The sequence below is a fragment of the Colletotrichum fructicola genome, assembly GCF_000319635.2.
Source record: "Colletotrichum fructicola Nara gc5 chromosome Unknown KSG_Nara_v1_contig03, whole genome shotgun sequence".
In the NCBI taxonomy this organism is placed as follows: Eukaryota; Fungi; Ascomycota; class Sordariomycetes; order Glomerellales; family Glomerellaceae; genus Colletotrichum; species Colletotrichum fructicola.
In genome coordinates, this window is record NW_027094053.1 from 4,089,736 (window position 1) to 4,114,042 (window position 24,307).

General features: G+C 50.2%; 6 protein-coding genes across 6 annotated transcripts; 4 read left to right on the forward strand and 2 right to left on the reverse strand.

The window, feature by feature from the left end:
• Positions 1–165: 165 nt before the first annotated feature.
• Positions 166–862, forward strand: CGGC5_v005975 (uncharacterized protein; the record flags this gene model as incomplete). Its single annotated transcript, XM_066151635.1, has 3 exons — positions 166–221; positions 275–616; positions 673–862. 3 exons carry the CDS (start codon positions 166–168, stop codon positions 860–862), a joined length of 588 nt encoding a protein of 195 aa, XP_066009102.1.
• A 1,938-nt stretch (positions 863–2,800) lies between these two features.
• CGGC5_v005976 (uncharacterized protein) lies at positions 2,801–3,066 on the forward strand (the record flags this gene model as incomplete). Its single annotated transcript, XM_032027637.1, has 2 exons — positions 2,801–2,932; positions 2,980–3,066. The coding sequence occupies 2 exons, from the start codon at positions 2,801–2,803 to the stop codon at positions 3,064–3,066; spliced, it is 219 nt and encodes a 72-aa protein (XP_031876010.1).
• Positions 3,067–4,511: 1,445 nt separating this feature from the next.
• On the reverse strand, positions 4,512–6,923 carry CGGC5_v005977 (uncharacterized protein; the record flags this gene model as incomplete). The annotated part of the gene is made up of 6 exons (XM_066151636.1): positions 4,512–5,467; positions 5,518–5,894; positions 5,949–6,184; positions 6,249–6,271; positions 6,315–6,553; positions 6,610–6,923. 6 exons carry the CDS (start codon positions 6,921–6,923, stop codon positions 4,512–4,514), a joined length of 2,145 nt encoding a protein of 714 aa, XP_066009103.1.
• A 1,249-nt stretch (positions 6,924–8,172) lies between these two features.
• CGGC5_v005978 (Transposon Tf2-6 polyprotein) lies at positions 8,173–11,966 on the reverse strand (the record flags this gene model as incomplete). Its single annotated transcript, XM_066151637.1, has 3 exons — positions 8,173–8,426; positions 8,484–10,753; positions 10,795–11,966. 3 exons carry the CDS (start codon positions 11,964–11,966, stop codon positions 8,173–8,175), a joined length of 3,696 nt encoding a protein of 1,231 aa, XP_066009104.1.
• A 3,065-nt stretch (positions 11,967–15,031) lies between these two features.
• Positions 15,032–18,358, forward strand: CGGC5_v005979 (Regulator of nonsense transcripts 1-like protein; the record flags this gene model as incomplete). Its single annotated transcript, XM_032033537.1, has 2 exons — positions 15,032–15,321; positions 15,382–18,358. The coding sequence occupies 2 exons, from the start codon at positions 15,032–15,034 to the stop codon at positions 18,356–18,358; spliced, it is 3,267 nt and encodes a 1,088-aa protein (XP_031887264.1).
• Positions 18,359–19,936: 1,578 nt separating this feature from the next.
• CGGC5_v005980 (Mannosyl-oligosaccharide alpha-1,2-mannosidase) lies at positions 19,937–21,751 on the forward strand (the record flags this gene model as incomplete). Its single annotated transcript, XM_032033538.1, has 1 exon — positions 19,937–21,751. One exon carries the CDS (start codon positions 19,937–19,939, stop codon positions 21,749–21,751), a length of 1,815 nt encoding a protein of 604 aa, XP_031887261.1.
• Between the last annotated feature and the right edge of the window lie 2,556 nt (positions 21,752–24,307).

Sequence of the window (24,307 nt, forward strand, 5' to 3'; positions counted from 1 at the left end):
CACGTCTACAGCATGGCTGCATATGTCGTCTCCTCTTCTGCAGATATTCTCATCACATCATCATATGAGAAAGAAAATTGGCGATGCATGAGGCTCCTCTTCCAGCATCTGTTACGTACTCTGATGATCTGTTCATGAGCAGAATGTGGCTCCAGGCTCATGACCATGCTAAATGGCTGTGCGAGAACACTGATCAAAATCCCAAGGGCAGGATCATTACAGTAAATAAACCGCAGCGGGCGACTATGAAATACGGTGACTCTCTCCCTGCCAGGCACGATGACGATGACAAGGCCAAGACCTATGCGATCTCTAGATACGATCAGATGGTGCTGGAGAACGACAGAGAGATAGACTGGTGGTGGTCACTCCTAGCAAAGGCTTTCTCCTGGCTGTTGTTGGCGGGCTATATAGTGTTTCCCTCCACATTCGCTTCACTCAGGCGGTCGCAAGTCCTCGAGAACATGGGCAGCGTTGGGCAGGCAGTCTCTGACTGGGTCAACGACTGTCTGATTGCTCTCGCGTCCGTGCTTTCGGGCGTCGCATCCATCGGCCTGGCCTGGCTATGGTTCAGGTGGCGTGCGAACTACGTCTGGGTGCATCAGCACATCGTCATGTAAGACTCTGCGTATTGGCCGATCTCCGTGGATTTGTTCACTTACAAAACCGCAGTCCTACGCTGGCAAACTCTTTGATTGGGTTCTTGTCCACCATCCTGAACATCTACACCGTCCACGGAGGCCAGTGGTCGGCAACGTCGATAGCCACGACGACAGTGACGGGATGGTGGCTTGTCGTCTCGTGCGCTCTGTGCGGGGTGTATCAATATTTAATGGACGGGCTCCGTCGCAAGGTGGATTGATGGATTGATCCTCATGGGCAATACGAGACTTTCGCTCAAGATTGCGTTACAAGTACTTTGAGTTATCTTTGCGTGCTGTTACCATTGGGACGAACTGTGAAGTTCATGAATAGTTTCTTCCACAGAGAGCATGGATAGATACTACAGTCACCATTCCAATCTAACGATCCCCGATGATGCAAGCAGCGCCCACCGCAAGGCAAGTAAACTTGTCAAGTTCAATCAATCAATCAACCAATTATGAAGCCATCGCCAGTCAATCAAGTCAATCATGACCCTCAAACTTGATTGATTGCCTTGACTCTTTTGACAGGGGGGAGGGGGGGTTACTAGGGCCTAGGGGGTCTGCAAAACGGAAGTCGGCCGGGCCGGACCCGAGGCCCGAACTCCGGCCTCCCTTCCGGCCCCCCTTCTAGGGGGTTCCCCTCCGGGGGCTGCCCTCCCGGGCCCTAACCTTCCGGACCCTCCCCTCTAGAGGCCACCCCCTCGAGGCCCCTAGGGCCCCCCTATATAGAGGGATATTTGCCAATTACTTGCAATTAATTGGCAATCAATCAAGTTTAGTATCGGGATCTGGCAATCAAGTCAATTATGGGCCTCAAACTTGATTGAATGCCTTGGGGTGGGGGGGCGCTGGATGCAAGATAGCTTGAACTTGTGTTACGATCCGCTCAGTGCGAATAGACCGTCACCACTGTACAGTAGCCTGCACAGATATTGGCCTAGAAGTTGGATTTACCTCTCCGTGGATTCTTCAGTATTGGCCAAGACGACATTATTGGCCCATCATCTACTCGCATGGGCGGCGGCGTGGAGTCACGTCAGCGGGTTGTTACTCGTACTAGCTGCGTACGCAGAAGATTGCTTAGGCATATCTGCGCACCCAGAGATGTGCGTAGGAGAATCTGCATATGCGGAAGCCCGCTTGGGAGAGACGGCGCACGCAAGACCCTGCTTAAGCAGGGTCGCCAATGCAGCTTAGATCCGAAGCAAGTCTGCGCAAGCAGTGCGGAGACGCAATAATAGCTCTTGGTTTGTTTGGGTGGTCAAGTTAATCATACCAGCAGCTGATAAAGCTGGGTCCATTTCTGCAGCAACCTCATGGGTAAAAAGCCATTTCTGGCGACAGGGGCACTATGCGATATCCGTTTCTGGACGCCGTCGCCTTGTGACGTGTTCCGTTCAAGATAGCTCGCATGATGCGGTGACCCGCAACGGAGACAACGCGGAATGAGTCATTTGCACGTGATGTTTGAGGGCGATTCCACTCCACGAAATGTTCGTTACGGCATGGTTCAGGCCTTCAAGCTATGGGTGTTCGTTGGTTCCAAAGTGAGAACGTGCGCTGAATCCACAGTACGGATATGGGCGCTCGAAGAGATCCACTTCGAAGGTGCCTAATCTCCGTCCACACGGCCCATCTGGTCGATCGGACTGCTGTTGCGGGGTACGTACTTTGGATGTTGTGGACGTGCCGAGGTGCATGATTGGCATGAAAGCCCGCACTCTGCCGCCGCGCCAGCTTCCGAACTCGAACGGTGTGAGGTTGAAGCCGAAATGAAGGCCTTGGTCTAGTAGTCTCGTTCGATTCATGCCCTTGCCCTCGATATTAAAGCCACATCCGCCTGTTCACAGACAGCAAAGCAACTTTCAGAGTTTGATACACAATCCATCTTGCGCTCCAGTCGAAAATTGTCTGCTGACAGGCTAGGTCGGAGGCTTGATAACGAAGTTTGTTGTAAATAAGAGAGCAATATATGATTGATACTGTAGCACGAGTCGCCCTGCCACAGAACAATAGGCGCCCTCTTTACCTGTGCACAGAGCTCCATCAGTGCTTGGTGCAGTTGGTAACCAGCAGTTGAACATGTCCTCTCCACAGCATCCTCCAAAAAGAGGGACAGAACCAATGAAAACTGTCACAAGGCGGTCAACAACATGATGTGGCGCTGCGAACAGATCCGACGACGATACGTGGCCGACGTATACATTCAGGTCCGGTACAACAACCGGTACTATGAGTACACGTCTTCCAATCAGCACAGTTTCCCTAGGTCTAGGGCTGAGCTGGTAAGTTCATTCGCACTGTGTGACTCTTCGGCGCTGACGCTTTGAAGGAAGCGACCTACCCGATCCCCGTGATACGGTCGCCGCTGGACTTTGAGGGCAGAAGATCTCGGAGTGAAATCAAAAGGTCAACGTAGTTTGCTTTATGGTTTCGGGAGATATTATGATGACAGAAGACTTGCTTGGGGTACAACTCAATCACAGTGATGCCTGGGAAATTGTGTAGTAGCTAGCCTTCACAGCTTGACATAAATCGCTTCATCCTTCACACCAGATAAATGTGACCCATAAGTGGCATGACATTTGACGACCGCGATTACGCCTTTGGTGTTTTGGCGAATCAGGCCTCCTCAGAAAATGCCCAATTAACAAATCGAGTAACCAATCACAGCCCAATCACAGTTCGACGCTGCCTTACGGTCGTCAAATGGATGGCTGATCCCCTACGTAGACGGGATTCGGGCCGGCATTCGGGTGTCGGGTCTGAGACCGAGTTCCGACCTGCGTCACCTGACGGGTGATGCTTGCCATCATTCTACACCGCCTGTCCAATACAGCCTAGTTCTAATCCCCTCAAGGCGAGCACACCGCCTGCTGAAATGAGTATCCGTTTCACACTCACCGCCTACTGCATAAATTAGACAGCGTCCAGGATGCTTCAAACCGTTCACCCTATCGTCTACACCGCCTGTCAAATACAGCTTAGTCCAGCGCTCCCATGTGCCGACTTCCGATCTCTGACTGAGCTAGCACACCGCCTGCTAGAATGGATACCTTCTTCGTCGCGAAGTTCACCGCCTGCTGAATAAGTGAGATCGCTTATGTGGTTCCCGATTCCTTCCTAACTACTCTATCTGAATATTTCATTCGTATGCAGCGTACGCATACCGTAGCCACTTGTTAGATTCGCAAACCGCTCAACCCCTGTATACAAGGCTTTGATGGGTCAGTCGTGGGTAGTTCTGTTAGTAATTTTTTGGCCAATCCGTCTCCCGTAGACGGGGGGTCGGTTTGCGAATCTAACAAGTGGCTAAGAGTGAGATCGCTTCATGGATACTTCACACCACCCAAACGGAATAGGAAATAAAACAAAACACCACCCGGCCTATTCTGCAACATGATTGCGCTGCAACCGAATAAAGTCTGCAAAGTCGTTTAGCAGACCAAGCGGGTGTTCTTTGCGGTTAGCCGTCCGACAGTACAGAAGTATTGTGTTGGTTCAGGGCACTCGGACTCAACGTAGCTAGCCGTGTAGGAACCGAGTTCTACGTGTTGGAAAAGAGGGTTCGCAGGAAGGGACTTTTCTCTGCGACGCCATATTGAGCCAGACATCTTGCTTTGTGCTAAAGTGACAAAGTATATCGGCGAGAAATCGGTTAGAGAATTTGTGCAGAGCTTCATTCTTCTGTTCTGAGAAGGCCTTTCACGTCAGAAGCGTACCATGGAGTCAACCGCCCTAGTATCTGAAAAGCAATAGTAAATGTATTGATGTGAAGAGATCTAATGACGTCGTCTTTGTGTTAAAGTTGGCCCATACAGCACCGTCTTCCTGACAACTTCTTCGTCTGAACACGGTCATCGCTCATGAAACGGTGCCATGTATCTTCAGGGCATGATGCTGGAAATGCATCTTGTTCTTGACAGTCATATTACAAACCTTGCAATCTACCTGATCATCCTTTGGGATGCCATTAAGGTGCTTGCGTTTGAAGTGTCTGGTCAAATCGCTAGGGTTGGAAAACACATGGGTCAGGTCCGGCAACTGGTCTTCATTACCCGGTTGCAGATGCAAGGCTTGACCAACACATATAAAGCATCGCCTTGGCCGTTCATTCCCGTCGGCCGCGAAGACGGAGGAGAGTACAGCTTTGGGCAGGAGATCGCCCTCCTGGGGGTGACCTGACTTAGGAGGGACCTTTTCCTTTGTTAGTCGATGTTGGGGCTGGCGTGACGTGCATCCTTCTTGGACAAGACAGTATGTGGACACTGCTTCGATAGCATCGTCTCTTCGACGATACTGGCCCTCAAGTGTGTTGACGACCGGAGCAGTAAGCTTCGCGAGCAGTCGCTTTTGAGCTTGCCCCTGAGGCCGCGAAGTTTCTTCTGTTGCGATTTTGGCAAGCCCGGGGCCCTGGATCTGACACTCAACGTCGACTACGGCCTGCTTGTCGTCCCATTTCTCTCTGGATTTCTGCTTTAGCTGTCTCCTTATCCTGGCTTTCTCATTTTTGATGTTCCGTCGAATCTCTTTTGCCTGCTCGGAGCCTCGACGGAATCCTTGCAGGGCTCGGGTCAGCCTCAACACGTCGGGGTGCTTGGCAACAGAGTCGGATTGCTCTGGCGTGAGATCGATGGGACGACGCTTGGAGATGGAGTGACCGATGCTGCAGGACTGCTTCATGAGGGCCTGCTGTGGCTTCTGTCCCCGAATGATGCCCCAGAGATCGGCTGAGATGTTCCGCCCGAGGTAGTGCTTCTGAAAAGGATCCGAGTTGCTGTGTCCCATGGCCAAGTTTCGGAGGGCATCGCTGACATCAACTATGATCGGAGTTAGCTGAGGTGGTCATTGAGTGTTTGACGGGACCAACCGCTTTGGTCAAACGCATTGGCTGCGTTGTAGCGTAAAGTGTACGCGGTCGTGGGATAGTTGAATCCCAAAATTTCGCCGATTCTCTTGATCCAGCCGTTCATCATCCCGGCGGTTATACGCTCGTTGAGGGAAATCTGGTAACCCGTCATGGTGTAAACGGCTTTGCGGAAAATAAAGGTGTCACCCAGGTCGTCCTTGAATGGCAGGGGAAGCTCTTTCTCGCCATCATGGATGTCGAGCTTGCTGAGATGATGCGGCGACGTAAGGCTGGGTGCTTTGAATGCTTGATGTCGGAAAAGGATGCCCAAGAGGAATACATGGGGGCTTAGGAGCAGGGAAGGGTCAAATATGGTTTCGGGGATTGTGTATGTTTTGCTACAAGGACGTGAGCATGCTTCACCATGACTAGCGGACCGAAACTGTACTTACTGTTCCTTCTCGCCAAGGTACGTTTTGGTGAACTCCGGAGTGAGTCGAAGGAGGAGTCTGTGTGGGCCGCCTTCCGGATCCCTAGCCAAAGACACCTTGATGTCCTTGAACCGTAGCTTCAAAGTGGCTTCTGGACGAGACCCTGCCGGGGCAAGCAGCAGGAGAAAGAGCACGGCGAGGATACGCAACTCTCCCAACTTGAACGACTTCCTCGTGGTTCCCAATGTGGTCTCGATCTGCTGTTTGAGATCATCGATCGTCATGCCGCGGTTGGCTCGCCGCTGTTCGCTCAAACCATACCTCTTGGCGAGATCGCGCAGGACCTAGATTCGTTAGTGAGAACGCGAACGTCGCGGTGGGAGATACCTGCTCTGTGCATGCCGCGGTTCAGCTTCGGGTCCATCTTGTCGCCCACGGCTCTCTCAAAGACGAGCCGAAAGACCTTCCAATATGTGCCCAGCGAGCTCTTCTTCTTAACTCCACGTTTCCGCCTGCCGTTCTTGCCAACTTTCTGGCACAGGACCCAGTCGAAAAAGCCGTGCAAAAGGCCGAGGGAAATGGTCGCGTAGCAATCTGCCACGTTACGCTTGAGAACGAGACAGAACCTGCGAATTTGCATCGTGAGCGGTTTGTACGATGCGCAGGGTTAGTGGAAACTTACTGGCGCCACTGGTCTGCCACTGCATCGAGAAGCGCCGTCGTCCCAAGGCTGTAATCTTGGCAGGCATAGACATCCTCGTTGAAACCCTCGACCTTGCGTCGCCAGTATTCGGACGAATGTGTGTCTTCTTCGAAGAGCCGGATCTGGTCTTCTACGTCGCAATCCTCGTCTTCCACGTCGGTCGCATCGGTGTCCGAATCACCGTCGTGCTCTTTTGCGTCGAAGGTATCATCGCCATCGTAGTGTTCATCGTCGGAGGACAAGGACGCGTCAGAATCGTGGATGTCTGCGTTGGTCTTGCGACGTCGAGGCATGGTAAACCGAGGAAAGTTGGGAGATGGGCAAGGGATTAGTAGGAGCGAATGACTTGAGAAAGCCACTACTTGGGGCGGCGCAGCGGCTGCAGTTTATATAGAAGAAGAAAGCAGGCCATGGAAGAAACCATTGTGATGGCCATTTTTGGCGGCTTCAGGGCAGCGCATCAAGTACGAAGGCAAACTAGCACAATCCAAGTGCTTGGAGAAAGCATAGGTGGTAGTTGAGCAGCTCTGGGAGATGTGGCTGAGATACCTCACTTGGTACCTCAAGGTACAAAGCCTGACAGGCGCAGGGGTTCAAGTGCCCCGTTCCCCCTGTGGAAGGGCTAAAGCGGCGAGGGATTTTGGGCAGATGTCCCGCTGAATCCGGCGGCCGAACCCGCCTAAAACAGCGGCAAAAAAGCCGTCATTTTCTTTAAGAAAGTAATTTAAGCTTATTAGTATTAATAATATTATTATTAATTTTAAAATTATTAATTAAATTAATATTTAAAATAATATTATTACTACTATTTTTTAATAAAGTTATTAAGATTATTATAAATATTTAGGTTACTATTATTAATATAATACCTCTTTTTAATTAGTTAATATCTCTTTAACATTAAAATAGCTAAGAAGTTTTATATAATATTTCATAGTATTTTAAGTCTTTTTTAGTAATATTATAAAGTTAAAATTAATTTACTATTTAAACTTAAATAACTAGCTTATATTATTATAAATTCCTTATAATAAATAATATATAGTTATTAATTTTATAATATAAATAAGTTGTTATTTAAAATTTAGTTATTTTATATAACTTATTATTAATTAATTAGTATTTTATAACTATATATTTTATTTATACCTCTTTTTCTTTTACTTTTTAGCGTCTTTTTTTAATATAGTATATTACTATTTAAGTTCTTTTCTAGTAGTCTTAATAGTTTATATTTATTATTATTATATAATCTCTATAAATATTATATTTATTATAAATAAATACTATAGTTTAATATTTTACTAAGTTTACTATTTGTAAGGGGCTGGCCCCTAGGCTTGTTCAACGTAGAGGTGCCGTCGATTGACTATTCTAAGCTGAAGAAGGAAGAAAGGACTTTACAGGGATAGGCACCTAACAGCGGTGAAGCAGGCCGGGTTAGGCGGCGTACTGCGGCAGAATAGTGGGTCCAACGGAGCCGGATCTCGGTAACTGCTCCGGCGAAGCCGGAGATATCAATCCGGGCTCTAGCCCGTGACATCACCCCCCCGCTCCCCTCCGGCGGCGCGCCCGCGGCGCTAAGGCTGGGTCTCCATCGTGCTCCATCGCAGAGCCATAACGGCGTTCGTAAGCCTCCATTGCTTCTGTCCCCTGGAGCGTCTCGACAGGCTCCCAGGTCCTCTCTGTATATCCTTCCCACTTAACCAGAACTTCGCGGCGTCGCCCGCGCCCTCGACGCTTCCAGGTAGCAGCGTCGATACTCTCTACACTCCAGGTCTCTTCGCCTTCATCGTCTATAATTGGTGGCGGCTGCTCGTCATCTAACGTTTGACCAGGTAAGGGGTCGTTACCTGCGCGCTTCAGGATATCCACATGGAAGCGTGGGTATATGGCTGCTGGTACATCAAGCTCTACCACGTATGGTGAGATGACTTTCGTAACTGTGTACTTGTGGTGTAACCAATCCAGTTTCTTGCAAGGCCTAGGGGATCTGTAATGCCCCATGTGAAGCCAGACTTTGTCGCCTACTTCTAGTCTCTCTGTAGGCTGGCGCTTCCTATTAGCCAGCTCCTCGTAGCGTTGCTGTGTTGAGGCGAGGGTCGATTGGGCCATATCCATCACATCTTGAAGCCTTGTTACCAACTTGCGGGCTTGGCCCTCACGGGTGCCTTCAGAGCTTGCTGGGTCTGCTTCCTTGACCTTAATAGGCTCTGGGTTGTATCCATGCTCTAGGAAGAAGCTACTCATCCCAATAGCGCTATTATCGCGGCTACAAAGCGCTAGCTGAGCTGCTGGAAGGTTACATGCCCAGTCCTTCTGTGAGTAGGTGACGTAGTTACGTAGGTAGGCCTGGATCTCCTGGTTCATCCTCTCTGGGCCTCCATCAGTCTGCGGGTGGTATGCTACTGCGTGACGTCTTCCGTGCTCGTCTTCTTGCGATAGTACTCCCCCAAGAGCGAAGCCTGAGCAGTCAGCCTCAACGTAGGTTGTAAGCTCAGGGTCTAGTTGGTGTAAGACAGGCTTTGCTGCAAAGATCCTTTTTAGCTCTTGGAATGCTGCTTCTTGTTCCTCACCCCAGCAGAATGGGGCACCCTTCTTCGTAAGGGCTATAAGGGGCCCAGCGATGTTTGAGTACGCTGGGATAAAGATCCGGTAGTAGTTTGCAAATCCTAAAAAGCTCCGGACTCCTTTAACTGTCTTTGGCGCAGCCCATTCCTTAATTGCTCTTAATTTCTCAGGGTCGCAGGAGATGCCTATACCAGCTGTAACAATAAACCCAAGATACTTAACGGTCTTCACAGAAAACGCGCACTTATGCGGGTCCAGCCGGAGGCCAGCATCAGCTAACTTGCGGAGGACTAGCCGGACCTTCGCTTCGTGGTCCTTTTGTGACCCATTTGAGTAGATCAGTACGTCGTCCATATACGCCGTCGCAAAGTCGTCAAGGTATTCTCGAAGTACGCCATTAATATACCGCTGGAACGTGGCGGGGGCTCCTGTGAGGCCAAAGGGGACGACTAGCCACTCGAATAGTCCATATCTGGTCCGAAATGCTGTCTTATGCTCCTCCCCTTCTGCAATTCTAATCTTATGGAACGCTGCTACTACGTCCAGTTTCGTAAACCACCTTGCAGCGCTAATAGTCCGTAGTGTTTCCCGAATCAAGGGGAGGGGGTATCGGTCGCGCTTAGTGAGTTCGTTGAGGGCGCGGTAGTCAACACAAAAGCGTATCCCTCCTCCTGGTTTCCGTACGAACAGTACTGGGGCTGATGCTTCGGAGCTGCTAGCGCGGATGAAGCCCTTGTCTAGTAGGTCTCGCAGGGTCTTCCGGAGGACGAGGAGCTCTTCTCGTGACATCCCATAGAGCGGGCCCCATGGTAGTACAGCCTCGTTGCCCTTACTGTCCTGCTTGATAGGGATCTCGTGGTCGACCCCGGGGCGATGTGGTGGGAGGTTAGCAGCCTCATCGGGTTGGAATAGCTCGCGAAATTCAGCTAGAACAGCTGGCGGAAGGAGAGCCTTAAGGTCTGCTTTCTCTGTCTTCTTCGCGAGGGCTTTCTGTATGTCTGCCAGGCTAATAGCCCGCACTTCATATGCTGCAGTTTCTCCAGTTTGTCGTTGCGCCCTCTTGTAGAGCGTTGTAAAGGGGGCTCCTGGGAGGAGTCGAGCAGTTCTAATCTGGCGTATTCGTTCTGGCTCTTCCTCGCCTTTCAGTCGTAAGTCTACACCACCTCTCCTATGACGTATCTGTTGCGCAGAAGCGTCATATACGACGCAGTTCCGTTCCATCCACGGTTTCCCAAGGAAGAGGTCATCCCCAAGACCGCGGACAGTATACGCAAAGATCTTCTCATCATAGCCACATAGCTCTAGGTTAAAGACAACTACACCTGTCGCTTTCGTGGCGCCTGTAGCGTCGCTGAAGCTGCCTAGTATCCGCTCTGAGCGGTCTACTATTGGTAGGCGCAGCCTGCGGGCGAGGTCATGGTCGACAAGGGCGTATAGGTCGCACCCAGTGTCTACCAGGGCGTCTGCTTGAGTGCCCTTATGTATGCGGGCAGTGATCACTGCTGATTTGCTGCTCATGCGATGCTTGAACTGCTTCCATTCGATGATATCACTAGGCTTTGCCTCCAACGCCCGACTTTGCGTTGGAGTTACTCTTTTCCCGAGCTCTCTTCAGCCTCAGAGCTTCCCAGCTCCTCTGTGGCACTATCGTTGCTGCTCTCTTCTGACTTCTTGGCTTTCTTGACCTTCTTGATCTTCTTTGGCCCTGGACGCTTTGGCTTAGTGCACCGTGTAGCGATATGGCCGATGTTGTTACAGTTATAGCAACGCCGACTATCCTTCTGCGGTTGTTCACTACCCTCGGACTCAGACGAGGAGGAGTAGCGTCTGCGGCGCTGCGGTTCCGGAGCTCCCTTCTTGTTCCTCGCGCGGCTTACGCCAGTCATCACCACATCACCATCGTTGTCGTGGTGCCTGCTTGCTTCGGGGGCTCTAGGGTAGTACGAGCTGCTTCTGCGCGTTGTAGCTGGAAGCCTCTCCAGCCTTGCGGCTACGTCTTGTACCCGCATGAGCCATCCATGGTAGTTATCGACCGGAAGGTCGACAGTAACGAGGGCTCGTTGGAGCCGCGTACTAAGTGCTCCCTCGAGGAGGGTTATCTTCGCCTGGTCTGCCCAACTAGCCCCCCCAGCTTCTGACAATACTCTCTCGTATCGGGGAAGAAAGGAGGCGAGGGATTGGTCGTCCCGCTGACGGATCGTTCGCAGCGTAGCAGCTGCGCGGGAGGCAGCACTTGGGTCTTTGTACGTACGGTCCAAGTACCTCATGAACTCAGAGGGGTCTCGCTCGCCCCCGGGGCCTCCGGCGGCGTAGAAAGTAGCAACAACTTGCTGAGGGTCAACGTCGAGTCGTGAGTTGATATAGTACCAAACCTCGGCGTTACCCCCCATAAGTCCTGCATCTAGGGTTGTCTTATCGCGCATTTGCTGAGACCACGCTGGGTAGTCTTTGCGCCTTCCCGTGAACTTCGGGGGATTCGGTAGGGGCTTTCTCCGCCCTTCGGCTACCATTACTGTATCGTCACTCGGAGCCTGTATAGTCGTATCGGCTGTGGACGGGGTCGGTACGCTACTCGTAAGCGGCGTAGGGGTTGCTCTATCCGGTGACATAAGCCCATTCAGAGCTGTCAAGAGCTGCGTCATCTGGGCCGTCTGCTGGGCCATTTGGTCCTGAAGAGGACGTATGCTTGCGTTAACCGCTTCGTTGATCCGGCGGTCAATCTCGGCGTTCATCGCGTCGTTTGCGCTACCCTCTGGCGAATCCATCGTGTCGCTCTCGTGAGGTTTCGCGTAGCGTCTTCTATTGTTGAGCTTAGAATATGTAAGGGGCTGGCCCCTAGGCTTGTTCAACGTAGAGGTGCCGTCGATTGACTATTCTAAGCTGAAGAAGGAAGAAAGGACTTTACAGGGATAGGCACCTAACAGCGGTGAAGCAGGCCGGGTTAGGCGGCGTACTGCGGCAGAATAGTGGGTCCAACGGAGCCGGATCTCGGTAACTGCTCCGGCGAAGCCGGAGATATCAATCCGGGCTCTAGCCCGTGACACTATTTATATTATTATAATATTATTTAAATATTTTAATTAATAATATATATTTAGTTTTTTTATAATAAAATTTATTTTTAAGATTATAAATTTTATTATTTTATAACATTTTACTTAAAAAACAACTCTATTTAGTATTATAATATTATTTAATAATATTAATTTATAACATAGTTTTTTAAAACTTATTATTATCTAACAAGTAATAAAAAAAGTAGCTAGGTATATTAATTTAAGCTAATTATGTATATTGAACTAATTAAGAGAGGATTATATTATCTCTAATTAGCTAAATATTTAACTTTTTGAACTTTATTATAATAATTAAATATATAAATATAATATTTATTATTTAGTAAGAGCTATTAATAAAATCTCTATATATAACTAAATATAAAAATAGTATTTTATATAGGCTTTTATAATATTATTTAGTAAGCTTTTTTAAATAGCTAAATAATTTCTATGTTTATAAACGAAAATAGATATATAATATAAATATTATAGGCTACGCCTATTTCATTACGTTTAAGTAATACTATAGACTACTAGGAATTCTACTCTTAGCGACTACGTTCACTTAATAGGCGCTTTATACCTATTTTTCCTCTATATAAAAAGTATTTTAGAAATTTCCCTTTTTTAGCTTAGATTACTATAATTAAGGCATTTTTAAGATAAATAAACTAAAAGCTAGTTCTTTATATATTTAAACTTATTTAAATACTTATCTTATTAGTTATATAGTGTAATGGATAGTAAATAGAAAATAAAGTTAATTAAGCTAGAAGTAACTAGCTTAAAATTAATATTAGTAAATAAGGAGGTATTTAAAGCTATCTATATAGCTATTAATAAGCTTAGTAACTAACTTAATAACTTAATAATTTTATAGTAAGTTAATAATAAGCTAGCTATAGATCTAATATAAATAATAATAGCTAATAACGTTTTAATATTAATAATATTAAACTTTATAGAAATTTTATTAGTATTACTATTAGTGCTACTACTTTTTAAGCTAGATATTATTTAGAAAATAGGTAGTATTTAGTGCTTAAAACCCCTCTTTAATCCTTTTAAGTTTTAAAAAAGCTATAATAAGTATACCATAAAATATAATAGATATATAATAAGATTAAAATAGATTAAGCTTTCTATTTAAGTAACTAAAAAGTATAATATTTATTAATATATAATATTCTTTTATAATAATAATAATAATATAAGAATAATAATAATGCTTAACTTATTTTAATAATCCATATAAAATAAACTAATGAAGTTTAAGGTATAAAACCTTATATAAAAATACTCTATTTATTATAACTTATAACTATAACGTTATAGTATTCTATTAATTAAATTAATAAACTTATATAGTTTATTTTATTTTAGTTATTTCTAAAATAAAATAAAATATATAGAGCTACTAAAATAGCTAATATAATAACTAAATTCATTAATATTTTAAAATTTCAAAACTTTATAATTATAATCTTAAGCTATAACTCTATACTAATTAAAAAGTTTTAAACTAATATAAAGTTAAATTTAATATTTTTCTAATAAACTTTAATAAGTTTGATTGTTAATTTTTCTTAAAACTTTAAGTTATTAAGTTGCTAGAATTTTATAAAATATTTTAAAATAAAAGTCATATTTTAATTAGTTTAGAAAGTATTAACTAGCTATCTCTTTCATAATAAGTAAAATAATTAAAAAACTATTAATATTAAGCTATATAATAAATATTATTAAAACTAAGCTTTTAACTTTTATTAACAATTTTAGCTAATTTTTTTTTTGAATAATATAGAGATATTATAACTAATTTAAAAAACTTTTAAATATTTCTTTATTAATATGTAAAATATTTTATAATCTTTAGTAATAGTTAAAATTAATAATATTATAAATAGAAGTTTATTAAAATAACTAAAGTAAAAACCTTGATATTATATAGTATATAATATTTATATAGTTTATTTAATAAATATTAAATTAATACTACTTTAATAAGATATTTTAGTAATTAAAATTAAAAAAAAGTAACTAAAAAAAGTATAGTTTTAAGTTATATTATAATCTTAAAAAAGTTATTTTCTAATAGTAAATTGAGAAAAATACGACTTTTATATAACTAAGTAGAAACCCTCTTTTTTACGTAGAAACCCTGTTTTTTTCACCTCCTACGTAGTAAGTAGGGGGAGTTTTGCGCTTAACGTAGCTAACTAACGCCCCCGGGTAGCCACAATCGATACGTCCTGCGAAAGGACATGATCCCTGTCTTATCAGAAGGGTCACGTGGCGATAGCCGCATCCCACCAAAATGGCTGTCTGGGCACCTTCGCCGCTTTCTTTAGGCGGGCCGACCTGATTTCCCATCGTTCGGGTGCCGAATTCACGAGAGCACACATACGTTCAAGGTAAATCTTCGCTTACTTGGTGTACCTTTGAGGTCTCGACACCAAACCTTGGACTTTCGGCACCGATATGATGTGACGTTCCTTCTCCCTAAACACCTCGAATCCCCTTCCGTACGACCTGAGCCATCCGAGGCTCTGCGACGCCGAAATATTCGAGAACAACAAAAAGGCTGAAGTAAGTTGCGCTTTCCCATGGCGCACCAGGCAATTCCAAATAATCGCCAGCACCTTGTTGTTCCCGCTGTGCGACCAACTAATCGTTGCCTCTGTCCGAACTTTCCGCTGACCAGTTTCTCCCAAGGGAGTAGAAGATCAGCAACGAGATAGATAGAAGTGGAGGAGCGAACTATCGCGACAATGGAAGGCGCATTTACGCACCTGGGGAACCACCTCATTAATGACAGTACTGCGGCGATCAAGGCCGGCGCCGACGACTTTACCGGCATCGACCCCGACGAAAGCCTTCTCTACGGGAAGTTTGGCGGCCGCGATGGTCGCCGCCGCGCCGATGACGATGACAACCAAACGGAGCTGTACGACGATGACGACAACGATAGCTTGACGAGCATGCCCGTCGGGGCCATGAAGGATTTGAACCTCGGCAGACCTCAGGAAGAAGATAGGGAGCTTCCACCTCACGCCTGCGCGTAAGTTTGCCCACCGTCACCCTTTGCGCCAAGTACCATGCTGACTTGGCCCCTCCCCAGGTACTGTGGAATCCACTCACCGAGTTCCGTCGTCAAGTGCCTTGGCTGCAACAAGTGGTTCTGTAGCGCTCGTGGCAACGCAACTTCAAGCCATATCGTTAACCATCTTGTCCGAGCTCGTCACAAAGAGGTCCAGCTTCACCCCGAGTCGACTTTGGGCGATACCGTGCTCGAATGCTACAACTGCGGAACCAAGAACGTCTTCCTCCTGGGTTTTATCCCTGCCAAGTCAGACACCGTTGTCGTGCTTCTTTGCCGCCAGCCATGCGCCGCCAATACGTCCTCCAAGGACATGAGCTGGGACACCTCGCGATGGCAGCCCCTGATCGAGGAGCGAGCGTTCCTGACCTGGCTTGTCGCGACTCCTTCTGATGCCGAGCAACTCCGTGCACGACACCTGACCCCGCCTATGATTGCAAAGCTGGAGGAGATGTGGAAGGATAACTCTACCGCGACCGTCGCCGACCTCGAGAAGGCCAACAGCATCGATGACGATCCTCACCCCGTCTTGCTCAAGTACGACGACCCATACCACTACCAGAACATTTTCGGTCCTCTGGTCAAGATGGAGTCCGACTACGACAAGAAACTCAAGGAGGCCCAATCCGAGGACGGTCTGACAGTTCGCTGGGATTACGGTCTCAACAACAAGCACCTTGTCAGCTTCGAGCTCCACAAGATAGAATCTGGCGACGTGAAGCTGGCGGTTGGTGACGAGATGCGTCTGCGATACAAGGGAGAGCTTCGTCCTGCATGGGAGGGAGTCGGCTATGTCATCAAGATTCCCAACAATCAGTCCGATGAAGTCACTCTGGAGTTGCGAAAGGCAGGCAACGAGAAGACGGTCCCGACCGAGTGCACCCACAACTTCTCTGCAGACTACGTGTGGAAGGCTACATCTTATGACCGCATGCAGTATGCGATGAAGACCTTTGCTGTCGACGACATGAGTGTCTCCGGATACATCTTCCACAAGCTTCTCGGTCACGACGTGGCGGTCGCGCCTCAGAAGACGACTATGCCTAAGAAGTTCAGCGTCCCGGGCCTTCCTGACCTCAACACCAGCCAGATCGCCGCTATCAAGGCAGTGTTGTCTACTCCGCTTAGCTTGATTCAGGGCCCTCCCGGAACCGGCAAGACCGTGACTTCAGCGACCATTATCTACCACCTTTGCAAGATGAACAACGGCCAAGTTTTGGTCTGCGCTCCGTCCAACGTCGCTGTCGACCAACTCTGCGAGCGTATTCACCGCACCGGTCTCAAGGTTGTCCGTCTTACAGCCAAGTCGCGCGAAGACGTAGAGTCCTCTGTGAGCTTCCTTGCCCTCCACGAGCAGGTCCGTATGAACGACAGCAACGGAGAGCTTGTTAAGCTTGCACAGCTCAAGAGCGAATTGGGCGAGTTGTCCAGTCAAGATGAGAAGAAGTTCAAACAGCTCACCAAGGCCGCTGAGAGGGACATCCTTCACAATGCGGATGTCGTTTGCTGCACTTGCGTTGGTGCTGGCGACCCTCGTCTTTCCAAGATGAAGTTCCGCAACGTTTTGATCGATGAATCTACCCAGTCCGCTGAGCCGGAGTGCATGATCCCCTTGGTTCTTGGCTGCAAGCAAGTTGTGTTGGTCGGTGACCACAAGCAATTGGGCCCCGTCATTATGAACAAGAAGGCAGCGAAGGCTGGCCTGAACCAGTCACTGTTCGAGCGTCTGGTCAACCTGCGCTTGGTGCCCATCCGCCTTAACATCCAGTACCGCATGCACCCCTGCTTGTCCGAGTTCCCTTCCAACATGTTCTACGACGGATCCCTCCAGAACGGAGTTACACATAGAGAGCGTCTTCGCCGCGACGTGGATTTCCCCTGGCCTGTTGCGGACATGCCGATGATGTTCTGGTCCAACCTTGGCAACGAGGAGATCTCTGCATCTGGTACATCCTACTTGAACCGCACTGAAGCTTCGAACGTGGAGAAGGTTGTCACCCGCTTCTTCAAGGCTGGAGTGAAGCCCGGGGATATCGGTGTCATCACTCCGTACGAGGGTCAACGAAGCTACATCGTTAGCACCATGCAGAACACTGGCACTTTCAAGAAGGAGAGCTACAAGGAGGTCGAAGTCGCGTCTGTCGACGCTTTCCAGGGTCGTGAGAAGGATTTCATCGTCTTGTCCTGTGTCCGTTCGAACGATAACCAGGGCATTGGTTTCTTGTCAGACCCGCGTCGTCTCAATGTCGCCTTGACCCGTGCCAAGTACGGCCTCGTCATCATTGGCAACCCAAAGGTTCTCTCTAAGCACGAGCTCTGGCACCACCTTCTCGTTCACTTCAAGGAGCGAAAGTGTTTGGTCGAGGGCCCCTTGACAAACCTGCAGACCTCTCTTCTGCAGTTTGGCAAGCCGAGAACTGCTTACCGCCAAAAAATGAGCCAGCCTCCTCAGTTCAACGGCGGCGGCGGCGGCGGGTTCCCCAACGGCAACCGCTTCAACGGCGCTGGTTCTACGCGTGACTTTGACTCGGGGTCGATGATGTCTTACATTCCCGACGACGTTTCTTCCATCCACAGCTCGCTCGGCGGTGCTGGCCTGAACACCACCTATCCGCCAATCTTTTCCAGCTTTACTCCTGAGCAATGGCCTGGTCTGCCTGGAGTACCCGCAGCAGGCCGCTCTGGCAACAAGAGGGGTGGACGCGCAACTGAAAGCATCGCCGGCGAGAGCGTTGCCAACTCCGAGTACACAGATGCCAGCGCCAGCGTTATCGGCGCCAAGGGTGTTGGTCAAGGCGGTGTCAGCTTGGGTGCTGGCCTCCAGGACGCTATTCACGGAATGCGGCCCGCGTCTTACAGCCACAGCGACCGCTTGAAGCAGTACGTCGAGAGCGGTGGCCGCATGGGAACCGGCAACGGCTACGCCCGCCGGTACGACGACGATGAGAAGAGCGTTAGCACCGCCTTCCACAGCCAGATTGGTGGCGGCTTCGACTGAAAAGCGTGACGGATACGGACAGGAACATGCTGTACCAACCACACGAGTGGTTTCTTACCGAATCATCCGCCGGCTTTCAGCCCTCGCCGCACCACGCTCGGTGCTGTACGAAGGAGCAGGCAATTCGCCTCAGTCCAGAGGCGTCTCGGACTGGCCCCGGTCGACGGTAGATACTCCATCAGACCGAGGAGTCGATATCCGACGACGACGTGCCGCAGGCGGGTGATGGCCCGACCAGCGAGAGCTGCAACCGACGGAGGGAATCGCTCGCGCGCCCTCAACGGCCCGCAATTCGCAGATTGTTATCAGTGTGCTGTTAGTGTTAGCAATGGGGAGATGGACGAGGAAGTGGACGATGACCGGCTTGGGCGAAGGACATGCGTCTGCGTCTCATGCGGCAGCTTGGTCTGGTCAATCATTACATGGACTCGGTCATCTGAGTCTGCAATACGCAACTTGCTGCTCAGAGGTCTTGAGAAGAGCTTATGCGATGATGCAATGAACACGGAATTGCACAACTCCAGCTTAGATTTAGCCCATAGAGTCTACGTAGAAATCACGGTCTTTACTGATTTGCACTCAAGCCCCCAATGCCCCAGATTTCGCTAGCAGTTTGCAATGCCACTAAAACAAATATTGATCCACAGGCTGCTTTGAAAGACATTCAATATAGCGCTTACTTCAATATGACGGGCTTCGGATGCACTCCGAGGAGAGCGAATGAGGTGGCCGGCGTATTCATTTTGTTTGTGCCGCGAGGTGAGAAGCAGCCACACCCACAGTCCACTGATAGACAGGGGGCGGCGGTCGATACCCCACAAAATCCTAAATTAATTGCAACGACTGGGAAGGCCCCCGTTCAAGCGCGGGAGCTGGCACTTAATCTGACGTGCGAAAAGGCAGGTTACAGTGGTCCTTTCGCCGCCCCCCATTCCAGGACCGCATCCTCGTCGCGAGACCGGGCGGCATCCAATGGACGGCCCACTATGACGATCCGTCCGATTCTTGGCCTCGCAAAACGTCTGGTCAGCGGAGTTGCAGTTGCAGTTGCACGGTGCGGCGGGCAGTGTGTTTCCCAAGACCGGACCCATCCAGCTTAAGCCTCAGCGAACGCCTGGGTTTTACGCCCTCGCTGGCTGGTCTGGTTGGCTCGGAAAGGGGAAGCCGGATTAGCTCTTGGCAATTCCTTACGTACACGTGTGGTGTTCGTGTTGAGCAGCAGCGCACATCGACGACGGTAAGATGGTCCGCTTGGCTTGGAAACGGCAAGCAGCGGTCCCCCTGACCTCCTACGGGTTGTTTGGTCTCAAACCTTGGAGCTCTGTGTCTGGGTTCCTCTTTTCTTCCAAGTTTCCCCTGGACCTTACTTCCTCCCCCAAACGTCCAGAAGGTCTGGTTGAACCGACACGTCGTTTTCTTTCAAGCGACAACGTCGGCCTGTTCCTCCCTTTCTCGCCAGTCGAGAGGAACGAACGACACCAATTTCCCACCATTTGCGCGGGGATTAGACATGAGTAACCAGCTGCTCCGAGAAATGCTGCCGTTGCCGCCCATCTGCCCTTACGCTGAGCCGCCAACATGATCACCATCCGCCGCCGCCCTGCGAGGCTACCAATTTACCTGGGCATTGCCCTCACCCTGCTCTTTCTGTGGCAGACCGGCCTCCCAGCTGGCTGGAGCGCCCGCGAGCTCTCCTTCAATGGCATCCGCTACCGTAAGTCGAGCTACGACTGGGGCAGCCTGAACCTCGAATACCCTCTCGAGAAGCCCCTCCGCACGCTCCCGAAGGGCAAACCCGTCGACCTCCCTCCCGTTCAGTACGACTTCGGCACCAGCGGGAAGAAGTCCAACAAAAAGAACAAGAAGTTTTCACATGACGAGGACCGCGACCGCGAACACGAGAAACAGATCGAATCCCGCCGTGCCGCCGTGGTGAACGCTTTCAGACGCAGTTGGGACAGCTACAAGCAGCATGCGTGGACCTGGGACGAGTTGACACCCGTCACGGGCGCTGGAAAGAACACCTTTGGCGGTTGGGCAGCGAGCATGGTCGATGGCCTTGACTCCCTTTGGATCATGGGGATGCACGACGAGTTCCGTCGGGCGGTCCGCACCGTCGCTCTCATCGACTGGTCTAACACGACCGAGTCTGCCGCCAACATGTTTGAGACTACCATCCGACATCTAGGAGGGCTCATCAGCGCCTACGACCTCAGCAGCGAGCCCGCCTTGCTGGCCAAGGCTATCGAGCTTGGCGACATGTTATACATGGGCTTCGACACGCCTAATCGCATGCCGCCGTTTTGGTTCAAGTTCTCTGATGCAAAGTACGGCACCCAAAAGGTTGGCGAGCGCGAGTCCTCTGCTGCGGGATGCTCACTATCAATGGAGTTCACCCGGTTGTCGCAGATCACCGGTGACCCGAAGTACTATGATGCCACGGAGCGCGTGAAGGAGTTCTTGGTGAAAACGCAGCCCGACACGAAGCTACCCGGCATGTGGCCAATGTTTATGAACTATCGCGAGGAGAAGGCGGACGAGTCTTCCTTCACCATCGGCGCTCAGGCCGACTCGCTGTACGAGTACCTACCAAAGATGCACGCACTGCTGGGTGGTCTCGACAGTGAGTACGAGAAGCTTACGACCTCGTCTTTCGACGTCATCAACAAACATATTCTGTTCCGCCCCATTCTCCCCAACAAGACCGACATCCTGATTCCAGGCAACGTCTTCGCCCACGGTTCCGCTCACTCGGTGGACCTCACTCCCGAGGCCCAGCACTTGGGTTGCTTCGCTGGCGCCATGTACGGACTTGCCGGCAAGCTCCTCAGCTCCGACTCCTACGTCAATATTGGCGAGCGCATCTCCCGCGGCTGCGCTTGGGCCTACAAGGTCTTCCCTACGGGCATCATGCCGGAGATTATGACCCTGCACCCGTGCAACGAACCAGACCACGGCGCCTGCGAGTGGGACGAAAAGGCCTACGGCCGCAGCGACGTGCCCGCCGGCGTCAAGCAAGTCCGCGACGGCCGCTACATGCTCCGGCCCGAGGCGATCGAGAGCATCTTTTACATGTATCGCATCACGGGCGACGAGGAATGGCGGGACACCGCGTGGGACATGTTCCAGGCCATCCAGCGCGCCACCGAGACGCCGCTGGCCTACTCGGCCATCTCCAACGTCAACGTCCCGTACGCGGAGATGACGACCAAGACAGACTCCATGGAGAGCTTCTGGTTCTCCGAGACGCTCAAATACTTTTACCTCATCTTCTCACCGCCCGACGTCATCAGCCTTGACGATTGGGTGCTGAACACAGAGGCGCACCCCTTCAAGCGGCCCAAGAGGACGCACAATGTCGAGACGGAGGCCGAGCTGCGGGGGCAGTCGTAATGGAACCCACGTGTATTTCGCGCCTATAGAGGCAACACCGTTGGATATGCGTGTCTGTTTGGCCTCAGTAATTAGGTGCATTTTCGGGGGTAAAACTGCATTGGGATATCCATAGACTTGGGGGCGGGCTCGACTGTGCATGCATACGGAGTAGAAGCCATCATGGGGTGTATTTTCCAAGTCGAGAAGTCATGACGTAGAAGAGTTTATAGACTACATATCTTTTTCATTCCAAAAGGGGACAGTGCACTTCTGGACGTGGACTCCCGGTGCCCGCTTCATGAACCTGTCCCAACCCCATGGCCCCCACGCCGGAGCCATCACGTTGGGCCTGGCCTCCCAGCAGACCGACGCAGGGATGTTGCGTGCGGCGCAGAGCGCACGCCGCAGGCTACATGTCCGTGGTCGACACATTCCCAGGCGACCCAACCTCAATCTCCGTCAGACTTTGATTGGAAACCCGGGCGGGCTCAATAAACTTCAATTTTCACACGGGTGACAAGTCACAGCATATTATTATCACGGTCCGGGCGGAAGGGGTCGGGGGTTCCTTTTTGCCGCGCTTCAACTCGAAGCAAGCGCACGTCGACGAGGGGCGGGACATACAGATCTTCCCTCCCCTCCCCGCTCTCCCGCCTCCCTTACAGCAGTAGCTCGTGGGCTCTTTTCTTCAGCCGTGATCGAAGAAGCAAGTTGCAGGTCAGTGAGTGCAGCATCTAGCAGCAGCAGCGAACCCCGCGCGCGCATGCTGCAGGAGACGGGTTGGTTTACACGCGGCTGCGTCGGTTTCTGGAGAAAATAAGTGTATGTAGCTTGTACACTTCACCAATGCCCAGAGCTGAACTTGCAAATGGGGGCGGGCGGCTTTGCGTTACCAAGCAAAGTCCTGTGAAACGGTGCCATCCCGCGAGTACGACAGGATCTGATTACGCAGGCCGCGGGCAGAAAGCCAGACAAAAAGAGACATCGAGGCCCGGGGAGCTCTTCCGTGGTCACGGTGGCGGTAAACCATCGTCGTAGGATTCCCTCGAACCAACGACAGGACAGGCAGGACAGCAGAGAGACGCCAACATCCGCATCCGCCATCCGTGAAGAGCGTTTGTTGGAAAGTGTTGGAAAAAAGCAAGCGTCGACAGCAAGGATCCCGCCCGATCTCATCCTGTCATCTGTCTGCACTTACCAAAAATAATCCAACGACGACTCCACCGAGCGAAGCAAAGCTGGGGGCCCTTACCACTTGGGGCCGCAGCGGCGGTGCTTTGCTTTTTGGCTCACCGGTCCAAGGACGACGACATGACGATGAACGCTCTCCCGGAGCTCTCCATCCATCGTGGACTCCCTCCTTTGGCTGCCATCTTGTTTTCTTGTTCTCCTCAGTCCCCATATGCTTTTCGCAAGACAGGGCAGAAAAAGGAAAACAGTGGACGGCCATATGGACCACCCAAGAAGATGGGATGCAGTGGATCGGCTGTCTGTGCAACGCCCAGGGACAGGCCGGGTGTAATTCCTTTTCTCTTCTGCGTTTGCGAAGAAGAAAGACGAAATGCCCCGTCTTTTTGGGTCTCAAGGAAGGGATAGACCGATATAACGATCCACCGCATCGCGGGGCGGAGAAGAGGTCCGAGGGTCGTGTATATGTTGTATTTCGAACGGATACTGGCTGTGCCAATGAATGCTTGTCAGCTTTTATCAACGTGCAAACAGAGTTGCAGATACCGAGATACCAAACGGCCGCACGGGGGCCGGCAGAAGCAGGTTTTTTTGCGGCAACGATCTTCAGGCACACGGCAGCAGATGAAAAGGAAGCCGGGAGAAGGGACACAAGACGCGGGAAAACACTCCGACTGGCTGGGCTACGGCACACGCGAGATTGGCTCAGGATGGTGAGCCGGTGAGATGAGGTGAGAATCTGGCTCTGCTGGTCTCGGTCTCTGATTTAGGTGACCCGTCGTTGGTTTGAGTCGCAGTTCGTGTTGCGTTGCAATTCACTTTATCCATCGGAGGATTTCTCGTTTGAAAATATGCAGCCTCCGATGGTGATTTCGATTGGTCCCGCTTCATGATCCGGGGTGTTGCGATTGCGCGGCGCAACCACCCGCGATGCCACCTTGTTCATGATGAGTGATCCGGCCAAGAGCGACAGAGCAAGTATCGCATAAGGTAGCAACGACAATATGCAGCACTTTGGGGGCACTATCAGTGGGGTTCTTGTTCGCTTGTGTTTGACTAGCTGAGAGAGACTCTTCGCATCGTTGCGCTTGTCTCGTTGCTGGCTAGTACGGGCTGAGGAAGAGTGGCCCTCCGTCAGATGCTGTTGCTGGGGTGGCCCGCTGACGAGAGACTGAGCTTCCCATTGAGCGTGTAGACGAGGACAGGAGGGATGGCTCCGCGGAGGATGTTGCCCATTAATAGAAGTCATGACCGGCAAGTGAAGGCGTTGGAGGCAGGGAGACGATACCCGGTGCGCGCCGCCACGGGCTTTGTTCTGGACCGGCGGTACCTGACGCTACCACGAAGCCGGTGGTATTAGGGCGAACGAACGATTGAAACGCAGAT